Consider the following 22,132-nt stretch of genomic DNA (forward strand, 5'->3'; position numbering starts at 1 on the left):
TCAACAATGCAGCCGATCTGAAGTGGTGGGACACGTTCTGAATCATTGGTGGCAAGGCAAAGACTAAGGTAGCTCAAAACCATCAAGGCTCACAAGCAGTATGTACGAGTTGAAAAACAATGTTTCTCAAAGCCTGGATTCTGCTGGTGGAGGTTAATGGAGCAGTCTGACATACGACGCTGTCTGATGTGCTGGCACACTACTACTGTTCGTGTGCACAGCTCTCTACTAAGCAGGTACTTGATTACAGGCCTGATTTCGTTCTTCACTTCTGCCAGGAAAGAATGCTTCTGAAAATAGCAGGGGTGCACTAAGTGAAACTGGGAAGTGTGAAAGGCAATCGAAACCTGCATGGAGGAAGTCCGAGCCCATTGCCTTACTGACAATCGTGGTTTAACCCCAGTCAGCAACTAAGCACCACACAGCCACTCACTCCCCCTCTCCCCCGGCAGTGGGATGGGGGAGAGAATCAGAATAAAAAGTAAAACCCGTGATTTGAGATAAAGACAGTTTAATAGGACAGCAGAGGAAGAGAAAATAATAATGATAAAAGAATGTACAAAACAAGTGATGCACAATGCAATTGCTCACCCCCTGCTGACCGATGCTCAGCCCATCCCTGAGCAGCGATCGCTGTCCCCTGGCCAACTCCCCCCAGTTTATATACTGAGCATGACGCCATACGATATGGAGTAGCCCTTTGGCCAGTCTGGGTCATCTGTCCTGGCTGTGCCCCCTCCCAGCTTCTTGTGCACCTGGCAGAGCATGGGAAGCTGAAAAGTCTTTGACTGGTGTAAACTCTGCTCAGCAACAACCAAAACATCAGTGTGTTATAAACACTATTCTCATCCTAAATCCAAAACACAGCACTATACCAGCTACTAAGAAGAAAATTAACTCTATCCCAGACAAAACCAGGACACTGGCACCACCAGAGCCTTAGAAGAAAGACAGCTCTTTTGGGGCAGGCTGCCTGAAAAATCTTGATTCTCATGCCAGCAGATCAAGGCCAAAAATTCATGTACTTTCTCAGTCCGTTAAGGGAGACTTTATAATATTCCCTTTCTCTTGCTCTTTCCCACTTGTCTGTTTCTATGACAGGATTTTCAAGCAAGAAGCTCCTTCTGGCCTTGAGCACAACAGGCCTTGTCTTTGCTTGGAATATATAGGTACTAGCCAGGCCTGAATAATAACATATAGACCATACAGAAGTCCACAGAACTCTATTCTGTAAGACAACCCAATAACTTATCATGGAATGTATTGTGCACCCACTTCAGTCCATATACTGGCATAGATGCCCGAAAGCAAAATTGCAACCAAGGAAGGTGAAGAAAAGCCATGTAATATGAGACATATTCTTGAACCGGTGTAAAGTCTTAATACGGTTCTGCTTATGCAATTACACTGAGCTACATCTGCTATGAGTTTGATCCTATAACCAAGCAGTTTTCCAAGAAATAATCCAGAGTTCCTTAGGAAAAATACTAATTGCTCTAGTCTGAAAGCCAATATCTTTATTTTAGTCTGTTTCTTTCTTGAGACATGTAGATCCTCAAGATTTTTCTTGTTTATTAAGGTAGAAGTGATGAAAGCAGGAATGTTTGCCCCTCTGTTGGTCAGATCTGTCCAACCACTTTGTTGCTGGTGGAAAATACTAGCTGTGCATGGCTGCTTTTCAGAAGTTCAGAAAACTGTGGCTCCATCTCTGCCCTATGGCTGCTCCTGTGTATCCTCCTCGTGCCAATAAGCTGGTGCCTGACTCATGCAATTATCTGATTAGAAGACCTGTCTGCAGCCATGAAACCTTAGGCTGCAATCCTGTCAGCTTTCATGAGCTAAGAAAGGTCAGTCTGGGTGAGGGCACCAATGAAACAAAGGGGCAGCCCAGCAACAGTAAGGGGAAGAGGAAGACATTGCCTTTTAACCACCTCCTTTTTTCTGGTCCTCTCTGATGTTGCAGGCTGCTGTTCCAGGAGTTGCTTATTTGCAGCTTCAGATGAGCTGCTATGCAGCTGATTACCTGGGTGACCCGAATCCACCTGTCAGGAAGCTTAATATCCAGAGGCAGCTACAACAAGGAGCTGGTGTGAGGATGGAGGAAAACTGGTCACGGAGATCTACTGCAGTAAGCGGGGCTGGTGCCAGTTAAAACTTTGTTTCTCTCCCTGGGGTTATTGTGGTCCCATAGCAGAAGAAAGACAGATGCATAAAAAGCCTGCGCTTCTCCTAGCACTGTCCAGCAATAGAGGATGTCTTGAATGAATAATAAGAGAAAAAAGGGCCTACAACTCAGTGTGTTGAATCCACAGCTGAATGGCAAAAAAGAAGCAGCGATCTGCCTGGTTCCTCTCAGAAAGGAATACAACTTGCCTTTTTAGTTGAAAGCACAGAGGGAGTTTTTGTTTGATCCCAAAGGGAGCCATTCATGCAGATGGGGAGGTGTTTTGACCCCTTTAGTCATGTGACATCGGCATTCATGTGAGGAGCATTAACTCTTCATCTCAAAACTTTCCTCCACAGGACACAGGGGCAGTGGTGGCAATGTCCTCTGAAATGCCTTCTATTCTTACAGATGCCAACCTAGAAACTGCACAAGAATAACCTGATTTCCTGACCTTTTCTGCTAGGCTTCTCAGGAGCACTCTTACCCTTCAGGACTTCTATACATGCTTTTCACTAGGTCAAGAACACTTCTGCTAGAGCTGGAGAGACTATGATTTTTTTCACCCATAACCTATTCCTAAGCCTTACTGATTTCATCACAAACATATGAACAGTTTGGGGTTGCTTTTATTATTTATGTTTAATACATCTTCTATATCTGAATTATAAATATTATTAAAAAAAGTTAATTCAAAAAGAAGTTTAAATATTTCTTGTATTTCAAAGATTCAAATGGAATGAACAGTTTTCCCTCTCTCATATTTTTTGAGAAATTAGTACTTCCCAGTGAAACTGCTTGACTGGCACTAGATTCTACCATCACCAACAACCCTCTAGAAAATCGTTAGTCTTCTCCGGCCTGACCAGACCAAGTGGAATTTAAATCCTGCTAAATTTATCCCGGGCAGCAGTAACTAAATTAAACTTGCTACTGACAATTCTGCATTTGCAAGAACTCTTAACTTTTGTAGCTAATGCAATAGATGAAGTTCTGGTACCTGGAAATAAGGGAGATTACTGATGAGTTTTCTCTTCAAGCTGGTCTGTGGAAGTGCTGAATTAAATAGGTAAGATCTGTCCCTCAGCCTGTTCACAAGTACTGAGGACTTACAGAAGTTATACAACCTGTCCTCAGCACACAATTTCTTTGCATTCAGCTTGAGGAGGAACATGTATATGCATTGCAGAAGATATTTGGTTGCCTGAGCCATAACCAGTATTGTTTGTGTATCAAGAACATCACTCTCTTACTATGAAGTCTTACTCTGTATTTACTGTACTCCCTGACTGGAGGAGAAGAAAAGACCAAAAATCTAAAAGCGCACAGAGTGTCACTGAGGTCTGAAGTGGGGAATGCAAGTGTAATGTCTCTGAAGACAATGCTAAATGCTTTGGCATATGTTCTTTAAGTAGAAGCAACTGTTTCTGTTACTGTGTTGTGGGTTTGCTTTTTTTGTTTGTTTGTTTTGGTTTGTTTTTTTGTTTGTTTGTTTTTTGGTTGTTTTGGGGGGTTTGGGGGGGGGGGGGTTGTGGTTTTTTGTTTTTGTTTTTCTAATAATTTGGATTACTTTCCATGGTGAAGATGAAGGAGAACACCACAATCTATAAACCACCCCAAGAATAATCAGAAAATGCTCCGTTGGGCTAGTAATTTTTATTGCTTGCTATGTTGATACAATTAGTTAGTCAGGATTCTACTGGATAAAATAGTCTACAGAGAGAAAATGAGGCTTGCACTGTAAAGTTCCTTCATCATAAAACTTGAGATTACACAACCGGGCTTCTTAGAAACGTTCAGTCCGTACACTTCCGAGAGTAGCATTCACACTGAGAGGCAGAAGGGATGTAATGCTGCACCACCGTCCCATTGGCACACCGGAGGGGGATCGTGACTATGGTGGTTTGAGTGGCTGTACAGCAGCTGCACAGGTCTTCCCATTTCCCTGTCTGAACAGAGTATCTGGTATTGCTTCTGCACTTGCCCTAAATGGAAAAAAGAGATACCAAGTTTGAATTGTGCCAGACCTCAGTGCAATCAGAATCCAGGTTCTTCCCTTCAAAACATCCATGGACGACTTTGGAGGTAAGTGCTCTGCTGTTAAACACGAACTCAGAAACAGGTATCTGATTCCAGAGTGTGGGGTACTGGTCAGAGAGTAATGTCTTATGAGCATAAGCATAGCAAAGGAGAGGTAATGAAACTGGTCACGCAGAAAAAGCCTGTAATTTAAAATATCATAGTTGATGTCCAGGGCTATTGTGTTGGCTTCTAAGCACATGTGGTTATCATCTCAGCTGTATGAGATCATTCATTCAGAAAGTGCTTTAGCCCAAATGTTGCAAGCCACACATCCATTGTTGTCCTGCTGGTTGCTATTTTTCCTTGTTCTACTTGTCTGGCCACTTTACTAATTTAGACCGAGCTGTCAATGCCTGTGGCTATAAGCTTTCATGATGTAAAAACAAATGGTCCCACATCAAACTCTGTCAGAGTCCATTTCTTTTTGTGACTCCGTGCTCTTATTTCTGAGATTAATACAAAAAAATTGCATAGCATTATCAGGGAGAACTTCAGAAAAACTACTCAATACCAGCTATAGCAGGAATATTTAGTTTGCTCAATGTATGGCCAGATTCACAATATAAAATCTATACTTTTGCAGAGGAAACTTCAATACACATGACTATGGCTAAGGACGTTGTGGACAGGACAAGAGGTCAAGAATTTTTATTTTTTTTTCCCTAATGAAAGGTAAGTGTTTTTGTTGTTGTCCTTAAAGCTTCCACTCTTATTAAGACTTGTGTAGCAAATGGAGGCCCAGGAGCTATCTGAAAAGTGTGGGCATGTATGCCCTTAATACTTCTCCTCTTTGTTCCCATTCTTTTCCCAGTAGTCACAGGAAAGTCATTTTGCCTACTGCCTTAACTGAAGAGAACGCTCAACGGGCTGGGTGCAAGCCATCTTCTTGACTGCCACCCTTGTATACCATAGTTTGGATCGTATGCAAGGGTTGTATACAATCCTTGTATGAAGCTTGATTATCTCAGATTGAGCAGCTGTCCCGCTACAACCCAGTCTGGGAAGAGAATGTCATCTTTGGTTCCCAGTCTCAAAGAGATGGCAACATCCAGAAGGGAAGCCATGCTCCTGTTTCAAATGGAAGTTGTCCTATGAGGTATAAGCAGTGATGGGCAGGAAATTAAACTTTTAATCTGATTATGGAAGAAATTCACAAGACATGCAGAACACAACAGCTTAGTGCTCAGGCTAATAGAGGAGTCATAGAGCTTATAGAGCACAGAAGTCAAATCACAGCACACAAGTTTAAATGTGTTTTAAAGTATCATGCATCTAAATACCAATTTGCACTCTCATAAATCAACTTCAGAGCCTGAAGAGGGATACGTGTGCTTAATTAGACTCAGATCTGAAAATCAGCTTCACTAATACTAAGATGAAAATTCTTTTTTTCTTTTTTTTTTTTTCTTTTTTTTTTTTTTTTTTATGGAGAAAGTCCTAACAAAGCCACTTCAGAGTCATTAATTTCAGATGAAAGCAAAAGAGAGTAGTACGAACAAAGCCTTTGTGCCTAATTTATGTACCTTTTTTTATGCTGGCTTAAATAGGGAAAATTCAGCATCACCAAATTACTTTAGGAAATAAGTGCCAATGAGGTTTACACTGTTGGAGTGAATCAATGAGAGGGACAGAAACTGATGCTCCACTTACTGAAGTGAACCCGTGGTGGAGGCAAAGGTTTCCCTTGTGGAAGACAGAAAGGGGGCAAGGGCAGGTCTTGGGGCAGGAGGGTTGCTTTTGTTATTTACCTCACAATGAGAAATAGGCACTTCCTTTTCAGCCACACATCCGTTGATATTCCTGTACTGCAGTCTGGTACTTACTGGTCGACATTCCACTTCCACACCTACCAAGTTAAAAAAAAAAAAGTGTTCGATAGTGCTGACAATTGCATTTTTAACTCCCTTTCCCTTATTACTGAAATTGCTGTTAGTGTGATGTCATTACTGGTAAGATCCCTAGCAAGAGAATTAGGTGTGTCTCCTTAGAGTAATTAATGTATAGCAGTGTGACTGTATCACACTACAGCCCTAAAATTCTGCTGAAGAGCAAGGTTTCCCTTATGTTTCTTTTCAATTGACTGCTTTGTTTTAAAGTCACCTTGCCACTTAACATCTGCCTTTTACCTATTGGCTTCTGTGTTAGATAACTCTCCTTTTAAAGATCGTTCAATGGTACATTGGGCAAGCAGGTGCACAGGAAAAAGATGACACACATGGGAACCCCAATAACCTAATCAGAGAAGCAGAGCACCCTGACCTGGCTGTTCCTGGGGCTGTCACAGGAGAGAGATCCCATTGTCTTGGGATGATGCTCGTCAAGATGAGTCAATGGGAGCAGCTCTCCAGATCACCTTACAGACTGAGGTGGGTCACTGCCTTCAGGACTGCGTGGGACTCCTTATGTCATGCTAGGGAAGAACATTTTGGGATTCTACAAGACTTACTTATCACGGGATTTTTAGGGAAGGAACGAAAGGTGGGGGAAGAGAGGGATTAAGGTGGTTTGGTGAGGAACAAGCATGGGAAAATGGATGGATAAAGGCATAAATGGGGCTGGCTGCATGTTAAACAGCTGTTGACCTTGTCCTATGTTTGATCACTGCAGTCTGTCCTGTCTTCTTATTAAACTCCATTTCTAACTACTTGTCCTGAGTAATGGACTCCCTGTTCTGCGTGGATGTGTGTATATGGAGGCTTAAGTGCCAGCAACTGGAATTGGACCACACATCATAGGGCCCATGAGTCCAAGTTAGCAGGGATGCAGAACCAGTTACTGGACAGAGTGAGTGCCTAAGACCACTAAGGACCTTCATCCTGAGCAGCCAGAGGGGAGATCAGGATGAGAATGTGGGTGCTATTTGTCTTTGCCAGAGTACTGAGTGTTTCTGTGTGTGTACATAAAGAATGTGTCTGTGCATGTTGTATATATGTGTCTGCGTGTGTGCCTATTGGTATACATGCTCAGTCTCACTGTTGCCTGGACCTGGGGACATGGAGCTGTGGCAGCCTTGCCTCTATTGGGCTCCTAGATTTGACAACTCCTAACAGTCCCTGTATGTGTGGTGGATTTTGCAGAAAATTAACATGGCAAAAAGAAAAACTAGGGGAAAAAAATAGAATTAGAAAACTAATTCTGTAAAAATCTAACTTAAAGTCAATGGGAACTTTTCCACTGTCTTCAGTAAGTCATGATACTTGTTTTCCAATACCTTTTGCTCTTAGTGTTAGATAAAGTCTCCCTGTTTTTTTCCATCTAACGAGAAATCCACATAAGAGGCAGTAGGTCTGGATTTGTTATGTGTGGAGGGTGCAAGCTCAGGGAATCTGCTGATCCCTCTTTGTGAAGTGAGGTTGGTTTGCTATGATCTGTTAAGTACAGTAGTCGATGGTGACTCTGCCCCTCCACTTTCAAAAGGAACTTTGCCATTGACATGGTCAAATACAGACTAATCCAGGATATTTTGTTCTCAACACTTGTCTGTTTTGGTCCACCTCTAAAGACTTGTGAAAGAGCTAATGCTTTTTTAAGTGGATATTTTATGCACTGCAAACAGCAGTTCTTTGTAGTATTAATAAAGTGCTATGCCTCTGTGTAAAGAGGAGGCTCCTACTTTTACTCATTTCTAGCTAACCAATGGAATTTCTGTATTTACCAGAATAGCGGAATTTTTTTTACATACTATGCAACAGCATTTCAGAGAGCTGAAGGAATTCAGCTGGCCAACTGCACGACTAAGTAGGCACATAAACTGAAGAGAAATGTATCCATCTTGCTAGCAGCAAACACAGCTTTCAATACCTTTTCTATGGGAATGTTAGTACCAAATTGGCTCTGTGCCTTGCTAAGGCTCTACATTTCATTTAAAAAAAAAAAAAGCTTGAAAAGTGTTTCTGGCTCCAGGGCTGGAACTGCCAGTCCTCTTTTAAAGATTTCATCACTTCATTTGATAAAACTTGTCCACCTGGAAGGAATACGCAATTGTATCCGCACAACTGAAAAGCCCAAACAAAATAACTGTCATCAGACTCAAAACACCTTCATCACCTTTTTGATCCTGACTTATCGACTTGTTCCCAAGTTACTTTACTACTCTCATTTACTTTTTTGTAGACTGTGCCTCCTTTGCAAAGGCAAGTACTTGTAACTTAGAAGGCACATGCAACTGAGATCAACAGGGAAAAGAGGTAAGAAGCGGACATGTAACTTCTTTGTTAAGTGGGAAAATAAGGAATATCCTTTGCAAATAATCAAGTCCTTTGTTAGTACCACAAAAATCTAATGAGAAAATAAGCCTGTTCACTTATGTACTCCTACGTACTTAAAACCTGGAACAATGGCCTCAGACACACTAATGAACTCCAATTGCCAAGGCATAGCATAGAAAGGGAAACTGGCTTCTTAAACAACCTTTGCTCGAAGCCACGTAGGACTGTCCTGAACGAAAGGCATCACCCTGAACTGTGCTTTGAACTTGAAAGAACAAGTCCTTTGCCCAGTTCTTTATGGTACTGAGGTGTCCAAAAGACAAACTCTCTCAAGACCGGGGAAGGCAGTGTAACCTATATCTAAGTCTCTGCGTCCATGAGAAACTGATTATTCTCTTATCTGACTTTTAAGAAGAATTAAATTACTCTGGTTTTACAGTAGCTTTGCCAAGCCTTGGTGTTCCCTGTAGTGTACATAACAGACTGCATGTTGCTACTGAGTGCCCTGGTGGAAAGATATAAATACAGAGGAGAGAGAAAGAGAGTTTGGTATCTAGAAGTAGCTGTTTGATTCAAAGCTATGTGTTAATCAACATCCTTCAATTGATAACCCATAGTTAGCTGGCTGGATGCAGTATGTTGGCTTTTTCGTTATGAAGGGCCCTGAACAGAGAAGCGACGAGGAACAGAACTGTGCTGTAACACAGGACCTTTCAGTTTTGAGCTATATCCAAGCAAACATCAATGGGAATAAGGATTTGAAGGCCCATACAATATGGGCGGTTTTAGGCATGCAATATTTCACTTAGATCAGTTTGCTTTTGCTCCTGCAAGGAGGTATCATTTTAAATCACTATAACTGTTAAATGGATGTATATATTGAGCTGTGCTCATTTGGAACTGGGTTGCTCCTCTCCTCAGTTGCAGTGATAGGCATTCTACATTAGTAGAGCCTGCCCACTATCCTGTCTTTTAAATCTTAAAATTTGTTTTTATGAATAAATAATTTTCAGTATTCCTTACTTGAAGCCTGGTAGATTAATGATCTCTTAACTAAATTACCTGTTTGAGCCATTTGATGACAGTCTATCTCAATAGCTTTCTGACTTCTATTGCTCAAGCCAGAACTCAATGATTACACAGACAGATAATGGCTGCAAACTCTCTAGGAGTTAACGTCCTTCATCAGGGGTATTATTACAGCAGTTACTGTGCCAGTGTGGTGATGGGCTGCTATGCTGACCATCTTTTATTTATTAGCACATGCATGGAGGGAAAAGAAAAGAAAAGAAAAAAAACCAAACAGATAATGGAACACAGGCAAGGTGTTGATATTCTGACCCTAAAAGAGAATATCAATCTTTTGTTACCTTTTTATTTTTAAATGAAATGCAGTATTATTAATTTTTTACTTACAAAGGAGAAAACTGAGAGGTTCTCTGTTCACAAAAGCATCAGAGATTCATTTTAGAAATAAGAACCCAACCCTGCAATCCTTCCTCATGTAAGCAAACCCTTCCTACGCTCACAGCCTGACTGACATTTGGATTATCTACACAATGATGCCTGAAATCAAGAGTTCCTGACTCCTAAACGGCCAAATTTAAGATGCAGTCAGGCTGTTCAATAGGGATGCACCTTTGACAAGCATTTCCCCTACCATTTTTTGGTTATTACATTATTGAAAACCAATCAAAAGTACATTACTGTCACCAGGGTTGTTTTGTTTTTTTAAAATTCATTTTAAGTTGATTGATTATTCATGAAATGGTTGCCTCACATATTCAGTATCAGGTTATGTGTCTTGTCAACCTGTGTGTAATACTGTTCCTGTTATCTTTAGATGAACAATGAAATAAAACATTCCTAATTAACATCTGCATAAAATGTGGAGAGTATCTGTTTCTTTCTAAGCACTTGTGAATACTGTCAAAACACGTGTCCTAGTGGACAAAACATGACAGCAGTATCCCAACCAGAGGCTGGACTTGTTTGATGGTTTATTTTAACCACATTGCTTAGCTGTGTTTCATTAAACCGCATCTTATGCAAAACGTAGCTCCTTACCCAGCAGCTTACACTCTCTGCAATTTCCATACAAGACTTTTGGCTTATTTACTTACATGTGTCACAGCAGGTATTGCCAATTTTTGCAATTCTGCCCTAAAACAATAAAAAAAGAAAACTTCTATTTTGGCACAAGTAATAGACGTATGTTCTGCTGGAAGAATACAAAGGGATGTTTAAAACAGGGTATTAGGCAAGAAAATTGTATTTCTATATTGTACAAAAATATAAAACTACATTAGTAATCATCTCTTTATCCATTTTAAGGTTTTGAACTTGTGATTGTATTTGTTGATAGCTGATTGGAAATAGTTGACTATATTAGCAAGTTCAACACCTGAAAATATTGCTTTCACCTTATATTAGGAGCTTTCTAAAGTAAAGGCACTGAATACAAATAATTTTCTGGGAACTAGAGTGATAAAACCAATAGCATTCAAGTCTTATGTCTGTTTAAGAAAGGAAGTTAAACAGCCCCTCTTGATTTTTTTAGCAATAGAGATGAAAGCATGCCTATTCCACAACACCTGAAAATGTACAGGCAAATCATCATAAACTATCACATCTGTCAAATAAGTTTTAACAGCCAAAAATTTTATTTTTCTTTTTTCACTACTACCATGTAGAAAGTAATTCTCAGAAACATATGTATGGTGGAAAATTACTGAAAACCCATAGATGAAAGAAAAAATGGGAGAAATATTTATACTGCAGGGTGATGCCATTGTTGCACTAAACACCTGAACTTACATGCAAAAGTTTGGAGGCTTTTTTAATTAAAAAACCCTAAACTTTCCATCTGTAACTAGAGGAAAACCACGAATTTTATAGCTGAAATAGTTCTTTCTTTGGATGGGAGGAGAATAAATGCACTTTTGGAAGTTCTGGTTAAAAAGTAAATTATTCTTCATTGATTTTCAATGAAGACCTTTAGAATACAATAATAAACCTAAGCCTGTAACATAACCCACCATTTCTCTGAATTTTTGTTTGTACAGCAGAACTGTGTGGGCTATAGTGATTTCACAAAGTGAGAAATGCACTGTAAAAGCTTTATTCTTCCTGCATTATACATATCAAATCCTCCATTTGCTTGATGTGTATATAGAGAGAGGTTTGGTCACAAGCTTTGTTAAAGGTTTCCTGCTTCCTGTCATGCCCCCCCAAAAATGGGGACAGGTGGGTATTAATGCCTGTGTGATGCTAGATGAGCAAAAGCAGGACCCCATCTTCTACACCCCAACCTGTACTCTGTTCCTCAGTGTATGGCTAGCCTCAAATCAGAGGAAAAACGAGTGGACATGTTGAGTGGGGTTTTTTATTATATCATTATACCAACCAACTGCAAATGTGGAAGTCTGAGCTCTTCCTACAGCATTATGAAAATTCCTTTCCCTAACCTCACATGAGGGTAGAGAAAAAATGTCTTAGCATGTCATATGCATATTCATAGAAAAAAAGGGGGTGATCTGACTGTCTTGTCAGTTTGCGTAATTATCCACACAGTTTTGCTCTGGATACCAAACTGAAAACATTATTGTTAGAACAACCATTGTCGTATGTTTGCTGCTTCATATACAACAGAATTACTGCAAGCTCAGCATCTCCCCTGCAGTATAGTCCTACATAAAACCAGCATATATTTTAAAATAAAGAAAACTTACATTTTTCTGAATTTCAAAGAAAGTTCAAATTCAGTTTAGCCAAGGTGCTGGGAGAGGGTTGGGGTTTCCCACCTAATACACATAAGGTACCTATATACAGAACCATAAACATGACAGAGTCTATTAGGAAACCTGGAAACAGGACCCATTTCACTACTTACTCCTTCAGCCAGACATCTTCTGGAATCAAATGGAGGACAGCCAGTGATTCTCCTTTCCCAGATAAATTCCCCTTTCTCATTTACTTTACAGGAGTGACTGTCACAGCCATCCTGAAGTGATTCATTTGGCTGTAAAGATTCAAGGGCTGTTAGCTTTACACAGAAACAACATGGGACAGTAAATTTTCAGGATACTACACAACCTGACTATTCCTTTACTGATATCTCAATTAGTGTAGCATGGTGGTGAAGTTTATATAACATGGAAATCTTTAGTAAGCAGAATTGTTTATCAACAAAGTCATCATCTTCTATTTACTTCCATAGCCATATTGATTACAGCTCAGTCAAGACTGCCAAAACCTGTCCTTTTTCAGCTCTTAAAAAGGAAGAACGTTCCATTAACTTAAAAGAGAAACTTGTATAAGTGAGAAGCTTGGGGGTTTGGCCTATGAATTGTCTTTTAAAGAGATATATATGAATATGTAACTTTTGGCTGAGTTGGGATCATCTTTAAAAAAATACATAAAACCACACCCCCACATAGAATCATTTAGTTTGGAAAAGACCTTTGAGATCATCAAGTCCAACCATTAACGTATCACTGCCAAGTCCACCACTAAACCATGTCCTCAAGCACCACATCTACACGTCTTTTAAATACCTCCAGGGATGGAGACTCAACCGCTTCCCTGGGCAGCCTGTTCCAGGGCCTGACTACCCTTTCAGTGAAGAAATTTTTCCTAATATCCAACGTAAACTTCCCTGGCGCAGCTTGAGGCTGTTTCCTCTTGCCCTATCACTTGTTACTTGGGAGAAGAGACTGACTCCCACCTCACTACAGCCTCCTTTCAGGTAGTTGTAGAGAGCAATAAGGTCTCCCCTCAGCCTCCTTTTCTCCAGACTAAACAACCCCATTTCCCTCAGCTGCTCCTCATAAGACTTGTGCTCCAGACCCTTCACTAGCTTCGTTGCTTTTCCCATACTCCCCCCATCTACAGCTTTGCTCAGGAATGGAATGAAAGAAAATGTTATATGCTGTTTCTTGTGACAAGCTGATGGGTTTTGACCAGAAAGATATCCACTCCTCTTAAAGAACCTATCATGCTGGATATTCACATTTTAAAATTTTTAAAAATTTAAAAAATTAAAATTTATTTTTAAAAAAAAATTTAAATTCACATTTTCAACTTAAACTATCCATTTCTCATTTAAAATGAGGTTTTTCATTTTCTCTAAGTAGTTGTTTGAGCTCATATGTACTTTCCCTAGGTTCACCAGAAGTCTGTACTACAGTTACATTTACTCATAAATAAAAGAAAGTGCTTAAAACTTACCTGAAGGTATTTAAGCCTTCCATCTCTTAGCCTGATGCCACATGAAGTTGGCACACATTTTCCACAGCAAGAGCCAGGGATTTCCTGCCTTTTGTAATTCTAGAAAGTAAAGGACATTTTTCTGAGTTTATTTTGTTTTAAGTATGCTTCCTACACTTATTTGTAGACGGTTTTTTAAAAAAAAAAGTTCAGTGGACAAAGTGATAGCCAGAAAAATGCTTTTTTAAACAATAGGACAAGACTAGCTTAATCTAATTAGTTGCATACTTTTGTTTTTTGTTTTATAAAGGCTGGCATTAATCATGGTACTGGTTTATTATACAATAGGGAGAGAAGTTTATTTCCAAATACAAAGCCTCCTGCATCCACTGAATTCAATACTCTTTGACTATAACAGTTGCAAGGTCAGGTCCACTAAACAGCACATGACAGTAGGAGCGGGTAAGAAACTTATTAAAATGTTTTGAGTGACATACAGTTCGTATTTGTGGTGTGCTGGAGCTTCTCTGTATAACTAATGAATACTACACAGTGCAACTTGGAAAAGCAGTGTGAAGTGCTTAAACTAGGAGAAAAGGGCAAGATAACAATTAAGCAGTGGGCAGGGAAAGGGGAGAATAAGGCTAAGGTGGGAAATTTGGACTATGGAAAGAAAAAGAAAATGGCCTGATAAAGCAAGAAAGTAAAAAGAGCATCAGAGAGGATAACATATAATAAAATGAAGAAGAAAGGGGGAGGGGAAGGAGGAAGAGAAGGGGGAAGGGAAGGGATAATGGAGCCCTGCGAATGGCACAGGAAGGAAAAAACAGTGGCAAGGAAAGGAGCATGGGAGAGTGAGCAGCACTAGATGGAGAGGAAGAAAGGTATAGAGTGGATGACAAAAAAAACCCAACCAGCCAAACAAAAAAAAACCCACCAAAACCCAAACCAAAAAAACCCAGAAAGGAACTGAGTTAACACATGAAGTGTCCCACAGTAATGTCTCCAGCTGCTACACATAACCAACAGCTGCTTATGATGAGCTGAACATTTTTAAGGCAACAAACACTTTCTGGTTGAGTGAAGGCACGCATGTTATCCATATGTTTTTTATAGAAAAAGAATTTGGGGAGGGTGGGGGGTTACTATTAAATCATAGGAAGAAACCATACTTCATTGTTATTTAGGTGAACTCGCTCTACTAGCAAAAATGTAAGCACCTAAAGTAGGTCATAAAATGACCAAAAAAAAAAAAAAAAATTACCCTGATGAACAGAATATGCTGCAGTTGGCTACACTTCAATTACCATTACATTTACTTTCACAGTTTCAGCATCCAGTAGAAAGCAGGTGCTCCTGAGAGAGTATATACTCTTAACCCACGATTTTATCCATTATGAAGGAATTGCTTTTAATCTGGGTACACCATGAAATCAATGACTCTGAGACAGTAAAGATCCCAAGTATGTATGTGAATCCCACTGGTCTTAGGGGGATGAAGACATTCTGTATTTTATTTGATATTTTTTCCCCTCAAGCTCCACAGATTCATTACAATGGCTACAAAGGGATACATACACCTAGGCCTGCAACCTCCCTTGGGTAGCTGCACATTGCCTTAACACAAGTTCATAGTGCTTAATAAGCCCAACTGGAAATTGCCCTTTCTTCAGGGTTTTTTGTTTAGTCTGTACTTTTGGGTCAGGTGGGGGAAAGGAGCTGTTTGGGAATTGTGTGGGTGGTGAAAGAAATGGGAGAGGAATGTTTCCCCATTTTTTTTTTTACCATGTATTTTATTGGTTCCTCTACCTTTAATTTCTACAGCTGGCTTCTTGCATTGAAAAGCAAGAATTGATGTTTGTGTATTTTTGTGGGGGAATATATATACATATATATATGCACACATGTTTCTGGCCATAGATTCATTCTAGTGTATCTGGGTTTTTTTCATTGATCTGCCAGGTTATATTTTGTGGAAGTGAGGAAAATGCTCAGCACTGAGCTTGGCCATTTATTTTCCTTTCAGAAGCCTGTGTCTATAATCATACCTTACAGGAGGGGTGATATCAGTGTCCAGAACCACACAAAGTATTCCAGATTCTCCCTTTTGTCACAGGCTACATCCATACCAGCAAATAAAGGGGGTCAAGGACAGTTGTCTGGCCCTGCAGACAAGTGGAACACGTATGTATGTCTAAACTGCATTCTCCTCACAAAACAGGCTGGCCTTGGGTTATCCTAACCACTGACCTGTGCCTGGGCATTATTTGGAATTTTGCTAGTTAGAACAGGCCAGCTGGGAACTGCTGACAATTCATCAAGATAAGTGGTTTCAGGACATAATTTAAGCCCGCAGTCTTGCTCTGGTTAGTTCATTAATAAAGAAGAAACCATAGAAACTTGACTTACTATATTGTCCTTTTCAGTTCTACTTAGGGATTGAAAACTAGACTCATCCAAAACTCTGCCCCGCTATTTTGCAGGGACCCTATCAATCTATGCATCTCCTGGATATCAGACAGGAATCCCATATGATCATGTTAGAAATGTGGCTTTTTGGTGCAACGGCCACTGCTTGCACAGGCCCTGGGTTTGGTTGGGCCCATTGGGCTCCATCCATTATCCAGGAAAACGCAGAAGAGGAGGGGGCATTTAAGGCTTTTTCTGTGAACCTTAGCTATTGGTCTGTGCTCCTCAGACAGGGGGAGATTAAGCCAGCCTCTGCAACTTGCTTAGGTCTCCTGCTACTTGGGGTATTGGTACTAGAGAGAAAACTAAATGATTGAGCAGAACTAGTTAAGCACTCCGGTCACACTGTTGGTCAGTGGAGTAAAAATGGGAGCTGTTTGCCTATGGCTTTGCCAGCCAAGCTCATTCCTTGCCGATGATGGCAGCAAAGCAGCAGCAAAGACTTCAAAAAGACCAGTGGAACTGATGGGGACAATCACCTCAAATAACCTAAGGCATGGCTGGGAACCAGAAAGAAATATTATTGAGCTCAGCTATTAGACTATTTGGAATAGTCATAGGAAAGCCCTGAAGAATGGAGGTCTGGTTGAGCTGCCAGTCTGTGGAGGGACAGATAATACTGTAGGAAAGGAGACACAGCTCTTATTGCCAATGATATGCCAAATCTTATTTTGCCCTGAAGGTAAGTAGCCTGAAAAAATAATTAAAAAAAAAAAAAAAAAGTGCCTGTGGACCTGAATACTATGGAAAGTTACCTTTTCCTGCACTGTGGATTTAGATCACATTTGGTATATCTGATCTAATTTAGGGAAAGAAGAACACATGACTTCTCAGAAAAACTTCAAGAAAGGCAACAGGTCCCAGAGTTGTAGAGAACATAAACTGGTGTATACAATGAAGAACATGACCTTCTCATCAGACACATTCTTAACCGGAACATCCAGACCACTTGCACTTACTATAGGGCATGGTTCACAGCTTAATTTTGTACATGTCAGAGTATATCTCCGAGAAGATGTTGACTGGAGGGAGCAGAAACACGTTGTGCATTGATCCACCATCAGGCGTCTCCATGGCTGAAACATTAGAACCAGTTTGTAAGTCAGTGACTGTCTCTTCAGCAAAACTCAAGTAAATGAGCAATTTTATCTAGGTTAAATCTCTTCCATTAAATCTTGCATTGCAATTCTTTGCAAGAGAAAACTGAAAATTGATGCCCCCACTTTCCGGAAACCCAAATTTTTGCATCTGTAATTCCACAACAAGCAGCATAGCATGAGACTATTTTTCAAGTAAGCCCTTTAATTCTAAAGTTCTAAAATTCTTTAATTCCTTAACCTGCAAAATGGCATTGGCATTTCTTACTTCACTGCTTACAAAGCTAGCAAGCAAGAAAGGAATCATCCTTGAAAGTGATGAGGAAGATTTTGTCATGAGCTGTCCTGACTATGTGTTAGGTGGTTGCCACCAGTTCATTTTTCTGTGAGTGTAGTGAATTGCTTTGCCAATAAGTTCTTATTCTTGAGCCATCGCAACCCACAGATCATGAGCAGAAATTACTTGTTATTGTTCTTGTAATAACACCACTTAGAATTTCTAGAGGCCTAAAAGTTTAAAACTGAGAAAGGAGAAAGAAAAAAAAAAACAAAAAAAACCCACACAAAACAAAAACCAAACAAAACAGAAACAGAATTACTGAGTGAAGAACTGGACTTGTCCACAGTTACAAGTCAGTGGCTGAGCTGGCACACAATTCAAATTCCCTGAGCTCTCCCTCAGCTCCTTGTTTACTGGATCCCATCACCTTTTCAAAGCAAGCAAAAATGGCATTTAAATGTACAGAGGACAGTGCCAAACTATTAAATGGGAAACAAAAGGATGTGGAGTTAGTACTTGGATTCCTAGCACTGAAAGGAACTCTAAATACAAAGTCTTCCCGCTTTCCAAGTGTGCAGCCTTTCATTTCAACCTCAAAATATTAAACCAGTATGGCTGAATGAACAAAATGGGAGAAGCCTATTAAAGATTTTCACAAAGAACTTCTAAAACCTAATAAATAAAGTAAACAGACACTGAATATTACTAGATTCTAAAAGCTTTGAGTAGTGCTTCAAATGTCAATGGAATTTCACTGTTGACTTCATTTGGAACAGAAATTTCCCATGCTACATACTATGCATCTCTTCAAATTCCTTTTTTTCTTCTTCCACACTAGTAAACACTCATGGAACAAACGGAGCAAAACCAAGAAGCTGGCCAGAGTAACAGTGTAAAGGTAATAGGTTTGCGGGTAGCTCAGAGTGAATACTCTGACATATACACTGAAGGACAAATGTTCTGATTACAGAATTTTAATTACGTTCTTACTCTGCACCCCAGCACAACAAAGGTCCTCAGGGCTCAGTGGCTTTCTATAAAGCACCAGCAGTAGCAATGACTTTTTTCTTGTTTTGTGGAGGTCTATAAAAAAAGATCCCCCACAAACAACATGATGGGGTGGTAATAACAATGAAGTGATCCCTGTCTTTTAACAACCCAGCTTGAGACCTCAAGACAGAACCCTTCAGCTTTCTTGGTTTAACCTTTTACAGTGAGTATCAGGTCATTAATCTGGAGCGTTAAAAGACCTCAATGGATGCGGGCATGAGGACACACTCATAACATTTTCCTATGGGAGAGGGACGGAGAGCAAGCGTCACATGAAACACTAGACTTCTTGTCTTCTCTCAACATTGGAAAGCATTCGAACATCAGAGTGATAGTTCTAGTACAGACTACATGGCCTCACAAGGGCATTCAATCCACTGACACTAGTACCGCTCTACTGGTTAGTAGCTCCACACACACATGTGCATGCACACTCAAAAGCCTTGCAAATCTGGGGGAAGTCCTCATCATGGTGACTCGTTTCAAAATATATTTGGGTTTATTTTCTTTACTATCATAATTGTACTTAATTCAGGCCCTCTAAAAGTAAATGCTTATCACAGAATGCCTCAGTAGCTCTAGGATTTCACATCAGGAAGAAAGCATCTTTAAAGCCACAACAGATATTACAATTGATACCCTCACTGGATCTTCCTTCTAATAGGGCTAACATTCCAATTAAATACAAAAAAGACAGATAAAGTTGAGTTTATACTAAAAATCACTGTTATGGGCAGGCACATAGGGCTTACTAGAGACATGTTGAAACAAAATCTTCATGCACAAGTGCCTTTAACTTTTGGGGGAAGGTCTTACCTTGATCCAAAGTTTGCATCTCAGATTAGTTCTATGATATTTATTTCATGTATTTAGGGATCAGCATGCAAATGGCTTTAACAATGGCTTTCTGTGAACAAATACAGCTTAGCATGACAGAAATGAGTGAAATAATGGGTTGATACATCTTTTTCCCTTTAAATAATACACCTATCATGTGTTTTCTTGGCTAACTTAGAATGAAATGTCAACATCTGCTAACCCAGTGTTAGTCAGTGCAACAAAAATAACCTGCACGAAGCCTGAATCTACTCAGATCTCCTTCAAAAATGCCACTCAGTAAAAGCCTGGGAAAACAGATGAGTGAAACACATAATCCTTTTGGTAAATACAGCCACCTGCTTGGAAGTCTGCAGTTAAAGCCCACAGCATTGTTAAGAACAGCGGAATGAATGCAATACACCAAATTACTGGAATATAATATTGGTAACCAGATACAAGACAAAAATGTAAAAGGATTAAGGATACAGCCAGTTAACAGAACTGCAGTAAAAGACTCAAAACTTGGAACTATTCAGTGAATGAGTTAATGGAGCAAAGTTTTCCCTTGATATAAAATGAAATTTGAAACCTATTCTTAAAGGACCCAGAATAAAGGTTTTGAAATCCAGGAAGTATAAACTTCTGTGGATACCACATCTTCCTTCCTGACCAGAACTCTGGAACAGTCATTGAAGTAGAAAATAGTGTAAGACAAAGCTGTAGTAATGTCAGCTGCTCAAAAGCTTTCAGACATATAGCTAATTAGCTTACAATAAGTCATTAAATAAAGCTAGTTTAACTTAAAAGTTCATTAATTTAAGACAAGTTATAATATAAGCTTGATTTTTTTTTTTTTTTTTTTTTTTTAATCAGAATGCCCACTTTCTTTAGAAATCTTCCAAGATTATACCTCAAGAATTTCACACTCTCCATCCTGAGAAAATATTTTGGTAACTGCATTGCTGAATGCTAACTTCAGTAACGCTTGACACTTGTGACAGCAAAAGCACAGAAGTAATGTAACAGCTGAGGCCTACCTACACCCTCAAAATCTTGCACAAGCAGTGTTTGATAAAATGACCGATTGTCAGGAAGAAAAATAACACATTTTAAAAGCTGTATTAAAAAAAAAAGATACGAAAAATTTTTAAAGATGGCTTTTATATATAGCCAGATGATAGCAAATAAGAATGAGTCAAAATGTAGTTTTGTGTCAGCTGGAACACTTTACGAATTAATTTCAAATGGGGAAAATTTTATTAAGATAGGAATTTTTTTCAATATTGTAGAAGCTGAAATATTTTATTTTTAAGTCTTCAAAATACAGATACTTCTCATTTCGCCTTCAACACGACATTTTGTTTCAAAAATTGTTTATGGTTAATTTTAAAATATTTCATAATATTTTAAAACACTTGAAAACAGAACAAAGACTTCACTTGACAGATCAGGTGAACACTTTGTTGGAAGGGAAAAAAAATAGCTGTTCACATAGTTCTTCATGGAAGAACAGCATGCAACTGGAAAGACAACTTCTTTTTGCAACAGAGAATATATATATATATGCATATCCTATATAACTGAAGGTTGCAGGAGCTAGCAATTACTATATTGCATGACATTCTCTACAAGTATGGTCTTTACAAAATGCCACAACTAGTTTTGACAACATACTACAGAGAGGACAAGTAGAGGAATCAAAGAGAAAGCAGATTATTTCAGATTTTACCACTTTAAAACCCTTCTCCCAGTGTTCTGATAAGAAAGGCAAAGTTACTCCTTGGATTTATTTCTACAGGGAAGTAATCCCCACACAGAATGATGGATGCTTGATGACAGGGTTTTAGCTCCAACAAACTGATAAACTTATGTCCATCGCCTATGAAAAAGATCAAAACCAGAAGAAACAGATGGAGAAAGCTTCCCTCCGCCATATTTCAAAAGTCCAAAGAGATTAGGGTAAACTTACCTTTTAAATAAATGAAAAAAGAAAGACATACATTGACAATGCAGGGATACGTAGGTTAAAAGTTAGGTTAAATGACTAAAGAGGACCTGTTTCCCCAGGGGATGATGAGAATATTTAGAGCTCTTTGACACCAGAGGTGCTGCCAGAATATGGATTTAGGGAAACAATGGACAATTGACAGCGCTCTCCAAAGATAAATCCGGCATAAATGAGATCAGATCCTTAAGTCCCATCATTCCCACTGTCATGGGCTGGGTTAAACATGTCTTAATCTATCCATTAAATATGCAGTCAAGAAAAAATTTCCTCTGAGGGCATATCAGCAGGGATCTTGAAAAGAGACAGAGGTCAACCAGTAAGAAAGCTCAGCTTTCCTGTTCCTACTAATAGCCAAGGAGGGATACCCCTCCTTCCACACAGGTGGAGCAAGAGTCTCCATCCTTTTTTAATCTGCCTTATCCTCTAGGTAGAATACGGGAAGTTTTTGCTTCCCCAAGGTGGGCAAGGATCATTTTTGAGATTATCCCTTGCAGATAGTTTCCTGTGTGTTTGGTAGCCTGCAAATCATGACACAATGCAGATTACTATGGTTTCCTAGCACTTTTCTCAAGCATCCTTTCAAGATAAGGAAATGTTACTGTCCCATTTTGCAGAGATACTCGTTGTCATATAGAAAGACTGTGGCAGGGTCATGAACTGGACATACACGTGCTCAGCCTCTTGCCACTGCTTTTACCCCAAGGTCCCACTTGCAGAGATTCTGTCTGAACAAAGCTGTCCTGTACG

General features: G+C 39.6%; 1 protein-coding gene across 1 annotated transcript in view; it reads right to left on the reverse strand.

Moving 5' to 3' along the window:
* Positions 1–3,801: 3,801 nt before the first annotated feature.
* Positions 3,802–22,132, reverse strand: part of VWF (von Willebrand factor) — a 144,311-nt gene continuing 125,980 nt past the window's right edge. The window contains exons 47-52 of the mRNA XM_082310963.1: positions 17,091–17,207; positions 13,684–13,782; positions 12,347–12,475; positions 10,578–10,617; positions 5,995–6,092; positions 3,802–4,149 (exon numbers count right to left, since the gene is read on the reverse strand). Coding sequence (XP_082167089.1) covers positions 3,961–4,149; positions 5,995–6,092; positions 10,578–10,617; positions 12,347–12,475; positions 13,684–13,782; positions 17,091–17,207 — 672 coding nt within the window. The 3' untranslated portion in view covers positions 3,802–3,960. The remainder of the gene's footprint in view (positions 4,150–5,994; positions 6,093–10,577; positions 10,618–12,346; positions 12,476–13,683; positions 13,783–17,090; positions 17,208–22,132) is intronic.

This window comes from Platalea leucorodia (genome assembly GCF_965183815.1).
Source record: "Platalea leucorodia genome assembly, chromosome: 4".
NCBI classification, from domain to species: Eukaryota; Metazoa; Chordata; class Aves; order Pelecaniformes; family Threskiornithidae; genus Platalea; species Platalea leucorodia.